This window comes from Nomia melanderi, chromosome 8, assembly GCF_051020985.1.
Source record: "Nomia melanderi isolate GNS246 chromosome 8, iyNomMela1, whole genome shotgun sequence".
NCBI lineage: Eukaryota > Metazoa > Arthropoda > Insecta > Hymenoptera > Halictidae > Nomia > Nomia melanderi.
Window position 1 is genome coordinate 10,492,075 of NC_135006.1, and position 16,294 is coordinate 10,508,368.

Here is a 16,294-nt window from a genome sequence, read left to right on the forward strand (position 1 = left end):
ATATTACAAAAATGCAATATTCATTGATTCATGAATGCAAATGTTTCTATTCATGCATTTGTTTTACAAATCAGAGGTGTTGAACTCTCTAGGATCGTTCCCCTCGCGAAAAGTTACAATCTTTATACCTATCTTTACCTGTGTTTGAACACTACTATATAGAACTGCTCATATACACAATATCGGGTAACTCTGAGTAGAGGAAGTGGGGGAACGCTGTTTCCGAGTTACTAGCGTGAGGGGAGTAAGTTATATGGACATTTCTGCTCTAGAGAACTTGCGAGTTACAGACGCGAAATAATTACATGTGTTCATATTGTGATCTTGTACCATTTAAAATTGGCATTACCTTCTATGGATTACTACTTAGATAAAATATAGAGAAAAGAAAATTATACGCAAAAGAAATGGACAAGTCGATATCGCAAAACTTAAGAACTACATTCATTGAACAACACCAGTTTTGTACGCATGTGCAATGAACTGTGGTTCTTGAAAACGTGGAGTTTTACCTTTGTTAAATATTCTCCGTGCTCGTACGTTAGGTAAGTTATTTGAAATTTGAATTAAGTTCGGCGTTTTTCTTGTATGTTGTGTTGAAGTTTTTGATACAGGTTGTCTAATGAAAACAAAAAATACACCATATATCTGTTATTAAATGTTTAAAAAGTTAGAGCAAAAATGGACGTTCATGAAGACGATGATATTATGGACATTGATGAAGAAGGTGGATTAAAAGTAGATGATGACATATTCATACCACCACCTATTAAAATCTTTCACGAAATTGATATAAATGGTCCTAGACTTATGATTACAAAAATTGTTAATGTAAATTTTAAAAGTTATGGTGGAACTCAGGTTATTGGTCCTTTTCATAAGGTAAGTTAGATATATTTTGATAATGGATGTTTACAAACTAATACTTGCATTTCCTTTTTCTTAGTGTTTTTCAGCAATTGTTGGTCCAAATGGCAGTGGTAAAAGCAATGTTATAGACTCAATGTTATTTGTATTTGGATACAGAGCTAATAAAATTCGGTCAAAGAAGTTATCAGTTTTAATACATAATTCCAGTCAGCATCAGAATATTAATAGCTGTACTGTGTCTGTACATTTTCAACAAATTGTTGATAAAGTATGTTATTCATTCTAAAATTTATTGCTTAAATTACATTTCTAATGAATTTTATAATATAAGTGTTGTGTTTTAGGCTGGAGCAGAGTACAATGTTGTTCCTGGCAGTGAATTTAGTATATCCCGAACAGCGTTTAAGGATAATTCTTCATATTATGAACATAATAAAAAGAAAGTGCAATTCAAAGAGATTTCAAAACTTTTAAGGTCGTATGGTGTGGATTTAGATCACAACCGTTTTTTAATCTTGCAAGTATGGAACCATTTATTAACATTCTTTACATAAAAGTTAATTATATTTGTGTTCAATTAGTTTGTTCATTGATTCTAATGCTAACTATATAATAAAAGCTCATATAAGGTGTTTAGAAAATTCCATGTTACAGCGATTGGTAAGCGTGTAACGTTTATTAAATTCTCTTTTTTGATACTGGTCTAACTTCTTTCTTTGCTTGTATTATTTTTTTTATAAAAGAATCTCACTTTTACAGTTATATTTCAATAATTTTTTAATCATGGTTTTGGAAGTTCAACTATAATCAAATATTGTAAAATATGTTTAACATATTAAAAATGATTAGAAAAAAGTAAAGTATAATAATGTATAAATAATCTGTTATTTTGGTTTTCTACATGACACATGCAATAAGAGAATATTTTTTACTGTTATCTTATTTTGAAGGCAGAAGTATTTTATATGAATATAGTGAAAGGATTTTAGTTATATTCTAATTTAATTACTTTATATTAAATAATTATATTAGGGAGAAGTTGAGCAAATAGCTATGATGAAACCTAAGGCACAAAATGAAAATGATACTGGCATGCTTGAATTTTTGGAAGATATAATTGGAACAGTTCGTTATAAAGAACCATTGGAAAAATTATCAGAAAAAGTGGAAATTCTATCAGAATATAGAGTTGAGAAGTTAAATCGTTTGAGAATTATTGAGAAAGAAAAAGCAGCTTTAGAGGAACCTATGCAAGAAGCAGTTCAATATTTACAAACAGAAAACGTAATAACGAAGATACAACATCAGCTTTACCATTATAAGAGGTATTATGTTCATATGTTAATTTAAATTCTATAAAACAATTTTACAAAACCTAAATATGTTTTTATAGATTTGATACAACGAAAGAATTAGCGCAACAAGAAAGTAAAGTTAATGAATTAGATAAAGATATTTTGGAACTTATAAATAAAATGAAAGAAATTCAGGAAGAAAAAGATAAACAGTCGAAAATAATTAGTGAAAAAAATAAGAAATGGGATAATTTGCAATCAAAAAAAGATGAAATCACAACTCAATTTGATAATATTCGCAAAAAAGATGAATCACTTCATGCAGAACTAGTAGAGACTAATAAACGTCGGAAAGCAAACATTGCAACATTAAAATCAGTAAACTACATTTTATCTTCATAGTAAAGAGTTAAAATATATTGCCCTTAGATTCAATAATTCAATAACTGAACTTTATTTTAGGAAAAATCTAAATTAGAAGATCTCAGTAAAGTACCTGAGAAAAGTATGAAAAGTATTCAGGAATGTGAAGAGCTTATTCAAAGTCACATAAAAAAAAGAGAACACGAAGAAGTGTTATTGGAAAAATTAATGGTTGGACTACGTGAGAAAACAGATCCATTGTTAAAGAAACGTTCTAAACTTGAAAAGGAATTAATATCTTTAAGAAAAAATGTTGATCAAGCTCAAGCAGCTTTCAATATTGCTCAATCCGAATTAAAATTATACACTTCCACAGAATCGATAGAGAGAGAAAAACTAGAAAAGTTACAAAATTCTTTAAAATCCACAGTGGATACTTTAGCGGAGAAAGAGCAATATCTACAAAGTCTCAATGTAAAAATTCCAAATAGTCAACAGAATTTGATACAAGTACAACAAGCATTGGAGGAAATAAAACACAAGGAGACTAAAGAGATTGCAAAGTTGAAACAAATGAGAGTTTCGTTTGAAGAACAAAAGTCTGCTATGCAAGCAAGTAAGTCAAGAAACAAAATTATAGACAGTTTAATGCGAGAGAAAACAGAAGGAAGAATCACTGGTATATATGGCAGATTGGTAAGAAAATTAAGAATTATGTATTTTTTAAATACAATACAATGGACGCCACCGTTTATCTGACTCAAATGGCACCAAGCTTAATTTGGATGACTGAAAATCTGGGTAGTCCAGAAAATTGATTAAAAACATAAACAACATAGATACAGTGGCTCAAAAAAGTATTGGCACACTCTCTTTTTCGAAAGAATCTTTTTACACTGATACGACATATCAATATTAATTGTATTAATTAGTGTATTTTAATATATAACAATTATATCTTTTTCAAGAACACTTACTAATGTCATTTAAAAAAGATATAAGAGAGAAACAAAAATTACGTACCCAAGTAGGTATTGGTACATTTTGAATATAGTTCCTAAATGTACAGTTGCTTAGATTTTCTGGTAAAAAACGAATATTTATATCTTTTATGCATGTCTTTGGCATTAATGATTCTTTGTAGTCTATTTCGTATAGATTCAATTAGTTTTTTAGTAGTTCTTGGTGAAATTTGTAATAAATTTTAACACAGTAGAACACATTTCTTACTGTGTGAGGAATATTGTTTTTATCTAAGATGCTGCAATGTCATTGTCTAAACTTGCAGCACTCACAAAGAATTCTTTTATTGCTTCTCATACAATATCTCATCGTTCTGTTTTCCTGTAGAAGCAGTCCTTTCGTATTTTGTTATAGCATGCCTCACTGTAGAAAAAATTAAATTTAAAGTTTTTCCAATTTTCCGGTAATTTTCACCACATTTGCGAAGGAAAATTATTTTATTTCACATGGAAGGAAGCAACTCATTTTTCTTATTAACCATGGTTTCGATACGGAAGCAAACACAGACTAATTACGTAGCTTGAACCAAGCAATACTCGTAAACAAAGTTTGTTTACATCTGCGTTCTCAGTATTGGGTTTAAAACATATAAGTGTACGATTTACCTTTATAGTTGCGAATCTACCAATACTTTTTTGAATACAAAATTTCTGTTTTTTTTTCGTAACTTCCTTAAACTACATTATTCGTTGTTCTCAAAGAGCATGCGGTTTCTGCATATTAAAAGACATTAAAGAACACAATTAATATCAATATATTATTTCAATGTGTAGAGATATTTTAGAAGAAGAGGGTGTGCAAATACTTTTTTCACCCACTGTACATTTGACTATTTATTGCACATTTTATATATTTCTATACCAATTTTAATGGTATAAAACAGAACGTACCTACATATGTACAGTATAATCCGATTTCAATTAAGATACTAGCTATACACAAGGATACTGTAAACGAATTAGGATATTGTAAACAAAATGAGATGAGAAATAGAGAGTAATGACTCGAACGCATTGTATTAAACGTAGACTCACAGTCAGTATATTAACCCTTTGCGGTCGAATGCCACTGTAATAGCGATTTCGAACTTTGACATCTCAAATCGAAAGCTACAACTAAATCATTTCATTATTTAAATAACGAGCGATTGACATGTGTTTTTCTTCTTTTCTAGTATTTAAGACTTAGATGTATTTTTAATTTTTTATGAAGAGAGTTTTTAGAAGTTTAAAATACGCTCGTCCGGAAGGGGTTAACAATAATTATTAGAATAAAAAAACGAATATCCAATAATCCGGATTAATGGGATTAGGATAAACGAAGTTCCACTGTAATTGGTTCAATGTAAGAGATGTATGATAAACATTGGCTGACATAATATCCAAATGGCTTGTTAACATAAGTGGAAAAAACTAAAAAAAAACAAGGGTAAACTTTCTGTTTTGTATGTAATAGGTACATTAAGGCATTTGCAGTTTATTTTTTTATGAGTCACGAAAAGAATATTTTATAAGCATTATAAGTGGTCATCCTTACAATTTTATATATAATTAAATTAAATAAATATTGTAACAAGTGTTTTTAATTCCGAGAGTAAAATCTGTGTACGTAACATATCAATACTATATTGAACATATAAAGATATTTTTTACTTAAAATATGACATAGAATTAATATTTAAAATATTGAAAACCATACAAGTATAATTAATGTTAGGTGTTTATTTTTGTAATGTTGCTTCAGTTGTGTTAATCATTGTCAGAGTTTAATATTTTTATACAATGTCTAAATACATTGTTTTACATGCAGGGTGACCTTGGTGCCATAGATGGAAAATATGATGTTGCAATCTCAACAGCCTGTGGTCCGTTGGACAATATTGTTGTTGATACAGTGTCAACAGCACAGGCATGCATAACATTTCTACGGACAAATGATATAGGACGTGCTACATTCATACCTCTAGAAAAGCAGCAACGATTCGTAGAACGATGTAAACAAAAGATACAAACACCTGAAAATGTCCCAAGGCTGTTCGATCTTATACATGTTGAAGATCAGAGAGTATTGCCTGCATTTTATTATGGATTACAAGATACATTAGTAGCAAATGATTTAGATCAAGCAACACGCATTGCATATGGTCATAAACGTTTCAGAGTTGTTACATTAAAAGGTGAATTAATTGAATTGTCGGGTACAATGAGTGGCGGTGGAAGAACAGCGTTCAAGGGTAGAATGGGACAAAAGGTTTTAAACAATGAATTTTCCAATATTGATATTGAAAAATTACAAAAAGATTTGGATAAAACGCAGGAACAATGCTCTAAACTTCGGGCTGAATATCAATCTTTGGAAAACCAGGTACATAATTTAGATATAGATATAAAACACATGACAGTTGAAAAAGAGAAATTACATATTCAAATTCAAACCTTGCGAGAACAAGAACCATCGTTACGAACGCAATTGAAAATTCAAGAAGAAAAAGTTACAGAATCAATTGCGAATCCAAAAAAAGTAGAGCAGTTAAAGAAAGGAGTGGATGTCGCTGAAAAATCCTTAGAGGAAGTCAAAGAAACTTCAAAATCAATTGAAGATGAAGTACTGCGTATTAATAAAGAAATAGACGAAATATCAGGAAGTCGTGTAAAAGATAAACAAAAGATTATAACTAATTTTGGCAAATCAATTGAAAAAGCTAAAGCAGAAATTTGTAGATTGCAGGTTGCAATGAAAACATCTGAAAGAAATTTGAAAAAAGTCGAACAACGAATAAGTAACCTCGAGAATGATGTACATATATGTGAGCAAAGACTTCGTGATACTCAAAAAGAAAAGCAAGAATTAGAAGAACAAGCAAAAAAATACTTAGAGGAACTGAATGAACTTACAGAAGCTCTTTTGGAGAAAGACCAACATATGTCATCTTTTAAAGAAGAATTGAATGCTTTACAAGCACGAGAGAATAAAATGAAAGCCATTAAAATTGATTTGGATCAGAAAATGAAAGACTGTAAAAGTGGAATAAAAGAATTAAAACAACAAATTCCAGATTATACGCGAAGAATTGCTCAATTAAAGCTTCAAGTCATTCCCGGTGAAGATTTAGAAGAATTAAATGAATTAACCGAAGAACAACTTAACGAGTTAGATGAAAAAACTCTTTTAAACAATTTACAAAAAGCTAAGAAAAAATTACCGACTGAAATTCCAAATATGCAACTTATTGAAGAATATAAAATAAAAGATGCATTATATTTGCAACGTGCAGCGGATTTAGAAAAAATAACTGTGGAGCGCAATAAGATGCGTGATATTTATGAAACGGCAAGACGTCGTAGAATTCAAGAATTTCTTACTGGATTTACTATAATTACGGATAAGCTAAAAGAAATGTATCAAATGATAACACTGGGTGGTGATGCTGAATTAGAATTGGTTGATTCTTTGGATCCTTTCAGTGAAGGAATTGCTTTCAGTGTAAGACCACCTAAGAAATCATGGAAAAATATATGTAATCTTAGCGGAGGTGAAAAGACTTTAAGCTCTCTAGCCCTTGTATTTGCATTGCATCACTACAAACCTACTCCCCTCTATTTTATGGATGAAATTGACGCTGCTTTAGATTTTAAAAATGTATCTATTGTTGCAAATTACATTAAAGAAAGAACAAAAAATGCACAATTTATAATTATTTCATTGAGATCAAATATGTTTGAATTGGCGGACTATCTGGTTGGAATATATAAAACATACAATATTACAAAAAGTGTTACTGTTGATTTAAGCAAGTATTATGAAAAAAATAACATTGCACCTCCAACGCAAATTACTTCAAAGAATATTTATTCCAGTCAAACACAAAAATTCGCTCTACAAAGTCAATCTAAGGAAAAATGTGCAACACAGATTGGGAATAATGTTCAAACTGCAAACAAAAGTCAAGAAATAAATGGAAATACACTTAGGTAAGTAAAATTAACTTCTACGGTCATATTAATATTGTTTAAAAATAACTTTTAATACAATTAAGGAAGATGTTTATTTAATATTCAGTATTATTCTACAATATGACCTGTAAATAGAGAAATATGAAAAGTTATGATTCCACATAAAAATTAAAAACAAAGATCAAGTATTCTTTACCATTTTATTCGACAATTTTCATTTACTTTGTGTAAATTCATTATAGTTCAAGCTATAAATTTATTTATAAAGTCATAGCTAAAAATGTACTGACGTTAAGAAACCAGAACGATATAACTTAAGCCAATAATATTTTTTAGTTCACTTGAATTAACATTATGTCCAACACCGGAAAAGAAAATTGTGAGAGATCAACCTAGTACAAGTAGCAGTGTAAACACGGATATCGAGGGATCCGGTAGAAAATCGCAGAAAAAGAAACGTAGGATATAAAAAGTGACATAAGCAATGTTTTCTATAAATCTAAAATGATATTTAAATATAGAAAAACACGATTGTGTATAAAAGAGTAAATATTTTTAATCATTTCTTATGAAATACAGTAAAATAAACAATATTTTTATATAAAATCGACTTATGTATAAGCAATTTATATTTAGATTTAGAATTATTTATACATTTTATTATTAAAGTTCTTATAAAAATAATGTTATCTTTATTTTATATTGATACAATTTCAATCCCACTTTTACTCGTTTAGAAATATATTGTTTTTAAGTATTACTTTATTTAGCTGCATTTATGCAATTTTCGTTTTTACGAAGTATATTGTGGTGAAGGTTGTCAGTAGGAAACTAGCAAGATATACTTGCAAGAAAAAGGAGAGGAGGTCGTTTAACGGTGGGGCGCATGTGTGATATAAGTAATATCGAGTATGAGATTAGAATTTGAACAGTCTGTGTTTGAAAGTGTCGGAAATAATGTCTACAAAGAAGGAGCAGCCCGTGGATGATGATTTCGAAAAGGAAACTACGAAAACATCAGGTATGGCATTGAATATTTTATGTTAAATACTTTTTTCAAAGGTTACTGATAAAATGTGTGAGCTGAAATTAATTCAGATGATAATTTGAAAACATTTCAATGTTAATCTGCGTTCATTTATTCCGACTAAGCTTTTGAGAATATTTAATTTCAGAATATATTTATTTACTTTATACTTCGACAGTCGTTTACTTGTTTTAAAAGAATTTTATTATTTCATACCTGTACAATTATTACGTTAAAGTAGGTCGTTAAATGATAATAGTCTATAAATAAGTAAATGTTTATGATAGGTCAGTAAATGATAATGAAATTTAACACAGGTTTATTAAACATTAATAAACGAAGCTTAACAAATTAATAATATGACATAGGTTTAATGTCTTTTTTATTGTGTCTTGAACCTTCTATGCATTTTTAGATAGCGATGAATAGTTAATATAAATTTGTATGTACTTTTAATAAAGGTTTTATAAACTATTTTACAAAGAGTAAAAGAAAAAGTTGTTTCTGTAGTTTAGTAATAACATTAAGAAGATTTATAAAACAGTCTATATAATAATTTGCATTTTGTTATCATTTATGTTATTATTTCTTATACTTCATGATGTGTTTGCTTGCGAAATATTAGAGATAAATAAAATTGTGAAACAGATTTGATATCGGTGACTTATAACTGCTCGAAATATTATTAAACAATTTATTCTATAAGATTTACGTAATTATTGACGGAAAAGTTTATTGAAGATAAGCTAAATTTTTTTCGAAATATTAGATGAGTGAAGAAATACCGAAAGATAATTTTTAATGCTATATTTAAAGTACTTCAAAACTAAAGTGATTAAGAGCAGTGAGCTATAAGAATTGATTCTAATTTATGTATCAATTTTGTATTTATAGTAACACACAAGCAAGTACCAAATGATAGTTATCGAAATTTATTGATTATATTTTGTGTATCCGTTGATATTATCGAAATTATTTAAATTGTAATGTCAAAAATTGTTTACAGTTTATTTGAAATCGAGATAAAATTGTTAAGCTCATTTATATTTCAAAGTTTATTTGATAGTTCTTGCTTAATTATGATTAAAAGATTTAAAAATAATTGATGAATGTAGTATTAAATAGCGTTCTTCATTTGTTTTTTGATAAATCGACATTTTTTTTAGTATAGATGAAATTCTTAAATATAATTATTTGAATTTTTTTTTATTTAGCATATGTAATGCGTGGAATGTAACGTTTAGCATATATCAGTGTGAACAGGTTAAAATTTGTATTCCGAACAACCGGAATACAATTAACTGGTTTTGTGTAAGGATTAAATTTAGATATTTATAATCTAAACTTTTCCAATCTTTTACTTACATACTTATACACTGCGTAAATCATTGAATGATGGCTATTATATGTGTACAGATCTTATCAACGACATTATCAAGAATCAAAAAAGATATCTATGAAAGAATTAATAAATCTTCAGAAATATCTGTAGATTTGATAGTTTTATTCATATATGATTATTGATCTTAATTAATTTATAGCATTTTTCGACGTATTATAATGCATGCGTAATTTTATTATAAACGAGATCGTTTTCTCGGCATTTATTTATTTTCAATAGCAATATTTTCGAATGTATATATTGAGTAATGTCTGTAATAATAATGAAAATATCGTTGTTTAATGGTTAAAGTTATAAAATGTAAATAACATTTGTAATATGACTGCATTGCTTAAAATGAAAAATGAAGAATGGTCCACATTAAGGCACAGTATTTCCGTATATACATCTAATAGATGCGGAGTTTATCTATCCACGTGAACACGTAGTACAAGGTCATAAATATGTTCATAAATGCGACAGTCAATATCAATATCAATATTACGCGATTGGAAAACCCCTTGGTTTTATTTTCGTCGAGTAATTGGTAAACGATAGTAAGTGATAGTATAATGATTCTTTTTTATCTCGTTGGATTACATAAGTTCCGTACGAAAAAAATGTAAACACTGAATGAAAAATGCTTTGTAGTAATATATATATAGTATATTTCATAGATTAAACGCAAGTATTTCACATTTACCTCAACTATTTATTCTTATGTATGGTTTACAATTCCTACAACGCAAATGCCCGTAACTCTTAGTATACTTTGTTTATATTTTTTTTATCAATTGACAATAAACAAAGCTATGAGAATATTGTTAAGGTAAATATTATTTTCGTCTGCGTATTCTGATACGAAACTAATTGATTTAAGTAGATTTAAAATTAATTAATGATCATTGCACATATGAACTTACCATACATAAAAAATAACAAAAAACTGTAAAAACTGAAAAATACTTCAGGGATGTAAGAAGAGCTGATGAAGAGTGTAATTGTGACTTGATGTTTCTAGTGCGGTGAGTTAAGTGTTAAAATTAGAGTAATTTGCAATAAGAATACCGGTGTTTTAAATGCATTTTCAGTTAAATAGGATCACACCTGTTTGCCTTACATTTGAACAAACGTTCTTAATAATCCTGTTATTTTCATTAGTGAAATAGTGCTTTAAATATCTGCATTTTTAAATGGTATGACCGAGAGTACGTGCATTCTTGTTTTTTTTCTTGCTAATGAATTATTTAGTATTTAAGTAACATATAATATAAATAACCGAGTTTTTAAGTCGAAGTTATTTCCTTTTTTTACCAAGAATTCTGCTTTAGCAATTACGTTAGCAATAACGTTCTATTACATTTCTGAATAGTTTTGTTTTCTTTGTTTAATATTTCACGGAATAAACAATCTGCATATATTTATGTTATATAAGGAAGTAAGCGATAAAGAGCATCGTGTTTTCTAGTGGTATTCATTCAATGTACGAGTGAAATAGCATTTTGTTCTTTGAATTAAAATCTAGGTCTGCTACATTTATGGCTAAAACTCGACGACACGAACGATGCCCAAAGAAAGGTATGAAAGAATTCGTTGGTGTTCTGCTTGCACCAGATGTATAAGTACTTGTTCCTTTTTCTTACTAGGAACGGGTATGTTGTACTGAACAAAAAGAAGCACGCGTTGCTCCTGATCTCTTCGCGCATTTCCGCGTGTCGGCTTACTTATATCTAACTACGTATAATATTCGTATAATAAGTAATTTTCGAAGTTGGTTACGGTCTTTTCAGGCTCACAATTGCCTGTACGTCTAAACAATCTGCAGAACTGGTCTCAAAAATTATAAAAAAATAATTTTTATTCTCGAGAATGTTTAAACAATACTTCTTTACTTATTGCTTATTTTGTCATTGAAATAAAAAGCTAGCTTTTATACAACAATACTTTTTTACGAATTGGAAATAATGTAAACACTCTCTTCTTATATGAATAAACTCCTCGTTTGATGAAGAACTTGTTTATGTTATCATCACTAAACATTTTCATTAATTAGAAGTAACGATCGATATATTACATCGTGTCATGAATTTTCTCCTGATTCGAAGCTAATGTTTTAAAAAATAGGTAACGGCACTCTTAGCTTTTACATTTTCTGAATTAATGTAATTACTTGCAGTTGCTTAAATTCATTGTTTTACCAATGTACTCGTATTTCCGTCGATTCACAGAATAATTTCAAATTTTCGATCGATAGTAATTATAACAACATTTGGTGCCTTAGTTGATAAGTGTCACTGATAACGATAGCTTGCCATTATGGACTAATTGGATGTCACAATTGATTTGGAAATACCACCAGAAACAGATTGATGTACTTGATTATAATTGAACATATTTTAATTGACTGACACTATCAAATAATAACATCTTAAAAGAAAGTAATTTTCCATCTTCTCAATGTATACGTTTAATATCAAAGCTTACAAGAATGATCAGAGGTATCGATATTTTATAATATTTTTTACAACTTACCAATTTACTAATATATTCTGTGACAAAATGATACCGTCTCTCTTATATATAATGTTTCTTTTTAGTTTCTGCACAGTAAATTTATCCACCATTAATTTTTGAAGAATTTTGCTCTAAAGCGTAATGTGTTACTATAAACATTAAACAAAACAGATACGTTTGAAAATAATTAATGTACATAAAAAAATAATTTTAAACAACTTTTCCTCAATATAGATTTTCAAGTCTTAAACATTTTCAAAGTATCTACCACATTCTTATGCAGCTGTTATAAATTTTGCAATTACCAGTAATTTATTTTACCTTTTATTAATAAAATTAATAAAAGAAGTATAAGTTTATCCTTAAACTCATTCCTAAACATTTAATTAGAATTTAATTTAATTTTTCGTCATCATTTTTTAATGCATTGAATGCCAAACAATTTTCACATACTTTACATGAAATCACAGTTTTCACAGAACGAAGCGTACATGTATATGGCAATAAAATATGTAAAATATAATATTGTATATGTTTGTATAACAATGAAATCATTTAATTGAGTTAACTTATTATCTTTTGCACATTAATATCTTTTTCATATATCAAACGACAGCTTTTTATGTTAGGTTATTAATAACACTGGAAAGTTTGCAGAAAATTGTCGTGTAGTTGAACGAACTGTTGTAATTGATTTGGTTAAATAAATGTTACTCAATTCAATAAAAGTTGTACAAAGAACAAGGTAAATATTGTATTTCTCTTGTTATACTATCTATACATGATCAATAAAACTTGGTTTTCATTTTTGTAGTAGTTATAACTATATAATAGTAATTCTTCTCTTATAGAAGAGAAGACAAAAGATAATTATTGATAACATGCGATAACGGATTATCCGAGCTTGAACGGTTTCAGTTTAAAGTATCAAATCGTAGATAATCAAAAAAATTGTTCTTATCGCAAATTCTTCTAACTTAGATTTTTTTTAGAAATAACTATGAGTTCCTCGGAATTGTAATCAACATAGTTTCTATTGGCACTTCACGCATTACTCATTAAACAATAGCAGTGTTTTTCTTAAAAAAAAGAAAATTCTCAAGAAATCTTTGAACAGAAGTAGAGTATTTGAAATGTTTGTCACATAGATCATTATCAAAGTTCCAATATAGTTGTAGAACAATTAAATTAAAAATGAATAATATAGTCTTTAACAAAGTTTTTATATGAATTCCATTGTACATGTTAATAACTTTTGGTTTGGACGAAGCGTGTCCATATCAAGGTAAATGTCACTTCTTATATTGTCCACAAATTTCGACAATTAAATAACCTCAGTTATTATTGGTTGTAAGAATTACAATTCTTATTTATTACAATACATTATTCACATAAAATAAATCATAATAGAAATATTTCGTTCGATTAATTGAAAAAGAAACAGCATTAAAATCGACAATTTTTAAAGATAATAAACAGAAATGTGACTGTTATAGAAGTGTACAATAACTTTTTCGTTTCATAAAGGTCGCTCTCTTTTAGTTTCCGAGATAATTGTGAAAAATGTTCGCTGACACTACATAAATATTTCTTTCTTTATCCTGTCTGTATCTAAATACCTTCTCAGGTTTCATGTAAATACTCCCCCTGATAAAGCTTCCAACAGTTCCAGTCAATCGCGATAGTTTCCTATGTTTCGTAGATATAGATACGAGTTTCACTTACAATTAGATCATAGAGATTGATATGAACGGTGTTGTATCTTTACGCCATTAGAGTACAGAGGGAGAGATTCTGCCCATGCTTTTACTTCATTACTTTTCAAAATCTAGAAACCATTTAGAAATCTTTGGATTCTGGTTTTTAAATAGATTTAAAGATTGAAATTTTCCTTTTACAATGATACCTTAAAACTTGACGTAAGTACGATTTTCCTCGCCGTTTCATTAAATTCTCTCTTAAAAGTTTGCTGTTGGCATTAGAATAAATTTTAATACACTGAACACGAAAGAAATATATAAATTAAGCATACACTAAAATTAGGTATTATTTTTAGGTAGTATTATTCATTCATAGTTCAATAAAATAATAAGAAAAATTGTATCTCAAGTTGTAAGGAATTATTGTAAAAGTCTTCAAATATCAGTCTGGTTGTATCATGTACTCAACCATTTTACATTAAAACACAATGAATTGCAAAAGTAAAAACTTCATGTCTTAAAGCGAGCTACGGTTTCTTTTCAGAAAGTTACAATAGTCTGAATATCGACAATTTTTCACAGAAAATGTAGTGATCCCTTGATTTTTCATACCAGTGTATATTTATTAATTAAATCTATATTATGAGCTATTTTACATTTTCACTACATAGAAAGATATGTTACTATTACTATTACTATTACGTTACTATTACTATTATATAGTAATAGTTACATTATATGTTATATAAAATACCTCTTTATAGAGGTACTGTCGCATTAATTTCATTATGAACTACATTTTTAAATTTACTTCTTCTAAGCAGAACTCTAAAGAAACTTATAATTAATATTTTATTTAGAATTTTGAAGTTATGATTTTAAGACGAAATATATAAAATACAAATTTATTTATCATTATATTGCTTGGAAGTAATGTGCAAATTGAGACTAAAATTTTCTCAAAAGGTAAATTCTTTCTGGTCAATACAAAGCAAGAATAATTTATATATGATTATGTACTATCTTCTGAGATAAAAAAATATTGTTGAAACTTCTAAACACCATGGTGTAAACTATCTTCGATAAATGTAGAAATATGCTTTATCGAACCACCGAGAGACTATTTAACACTCTATCTAGAGGGGTGAAAGGAACACCGAAGCTCTATCTCACAAGGTGACAATGCTGCCCGACTTTCTGTTGTCGCAGCAGGCTCCCCACCAAAATACACGATCAGTGGCGGACTACATTCATAAAACAGATCATAGTTTTAAACATGGATTGTCAAATATTTACAAATGTTGATGCATTTGAGATGCGTTGAATGATTCAGAAATCACACTTAAATGTTCGTAATGTTGCATTTGAGAATATTTATAAAACCATTTTAACGTTTTTCAAGAACTGCAATTGATTAAGAAAAACCGTTCTCACTTTATACATAAAAAAAGAAGTTAAAATACCGAGCAATATTATTAAATGTAGGATATTTAGAAGGAGGAGACTCACACTAGCGGAAATCGAATTCGCATCCTTGAAAGTTAACCAGCCAGTTATACTGCAACGACGTCAACTAACGTCACCCACAGCCTTTTCCTAGTTTTTAATGTTACTTAAACAGTTTGGAATTATTCTTATCTACAGTGCATTCGTTTTCATATATCCATCGTAGAGCTCACCGTTATATTTCCTTTGTATCATTTGTTCTCGCCATTTATGGTCGGTGTTCTCATCTGGGTTAGTTTCAACGGATGTACGAAAGCCCAAAAAATATCGGATGCAGATCGAGGTTTCTGAATTTATAACGGATAGAAAATGAAGTAAAAATGATGACCAAATAATATTTTATTATATTTTATTCCACTGATTATTATCTGTAATTTCAGAAATCTCGGGAAATCGGATTCTTCCGCGGCGATGGCCGGTTCGATAAACAACGTCGATCCCATTTTCCTTAACACGTTGAGTGCCATAGGGGTCTCCGGTGACCCCAGACTACATCGAATTACTATAATTCGATCAATACAACAACGATTATTTGCAAACATCTTTATATAACAAGTAATACTGCCTAATGTGGTGACATTCGGCCAGATAAACATGCAATAAAAATAAAACGATTCAATGGGATAATTTCATATTACATTTTTTTCATAGTATATAGTTTG

General features: G+C 28.7%; 2 protein-coding genes and 1 long non-coding RNA gene across 6 annotated transcripts in view; 2 read left to right on the forward strand and 1 right to left on the reverse strand.

Annotated features, from left to right (window-relative positions):
• Positions 1-408: 408 nt before the first annotated feature.
• On the forward strand, positions 409-8,420 carry glu (structural maintenance of chromosomes 4-like protein gluon). 4 transcript variants are annotated; one of them, XM_031977878.2, is made up of 9 exons: positions 409-545; positions 615-882; positions 947-1,138; positions 1,215-1,391; positions 1,903-2,195; positions 2,264-2,543; positions 2,628-3,224; positions 5,361-7,522; positions 7,841-8,091. In XM_031977878.2, the coding sequence occupies exons 2-9, from the start codon at positions 682-684 to the stop codon at positions 7,971-7,973; spliced, it is 4,035 nt and encodes a 1,344-aa protein (XP_031833738.1). In that variant the 5' UTR covers positions 409-545; positions 615-681; the 3' UTR covers positions 7,974-8,091. The 4 variants fall into 4 exon arrangements, 3 of the variants coding, with proteins under 3 accessions (XP_031833738.1, XP_031833737.1, XP_076226144.1); XM_031977877.2 differs by having other exon boundaries at positions 423-545; positions 603-882; XR_004235082.1 differs by lacking the exon at positions 409-545 and adding an exon at positions 8,321-8,420 and having other exon boundaries at positions 552-882; positions 7,841-8,049.
• The window catches only part of LOC116427483 (uncharacterized), a 51,657-nt gene continuing 35,835 nt past the window's right edge, over positions 473-16,294 (reverse strand). The window contains exon 3 of the long non-coding RNA XR_004235083.2: positions 473-619. This is a non-coding gene — a long non-coding RNA (uncharacterized LOC116427483). The remainder of the gene's footprint in view (positions 620-16,294) is intronic.
• LOC116427478 (putative inorganic phosphate cotransporter) overlaps positions 8,359-16,294 on the forward strand; it is a 41,675-nt gene continuing 33,739 nt past the window's right edge. The window contains exon 1 of the mRNA XM_031977879.2: positions 8,359-8,525. Coding sequence (XP_031833739.1) covers positions 8,462-8,525 — 64 coding nt within the window. The 5' untranslated portion in view covers positions 8,359-8,461. The remainder of the gene's footprint in view (positions 8,526-16,294) is intronic.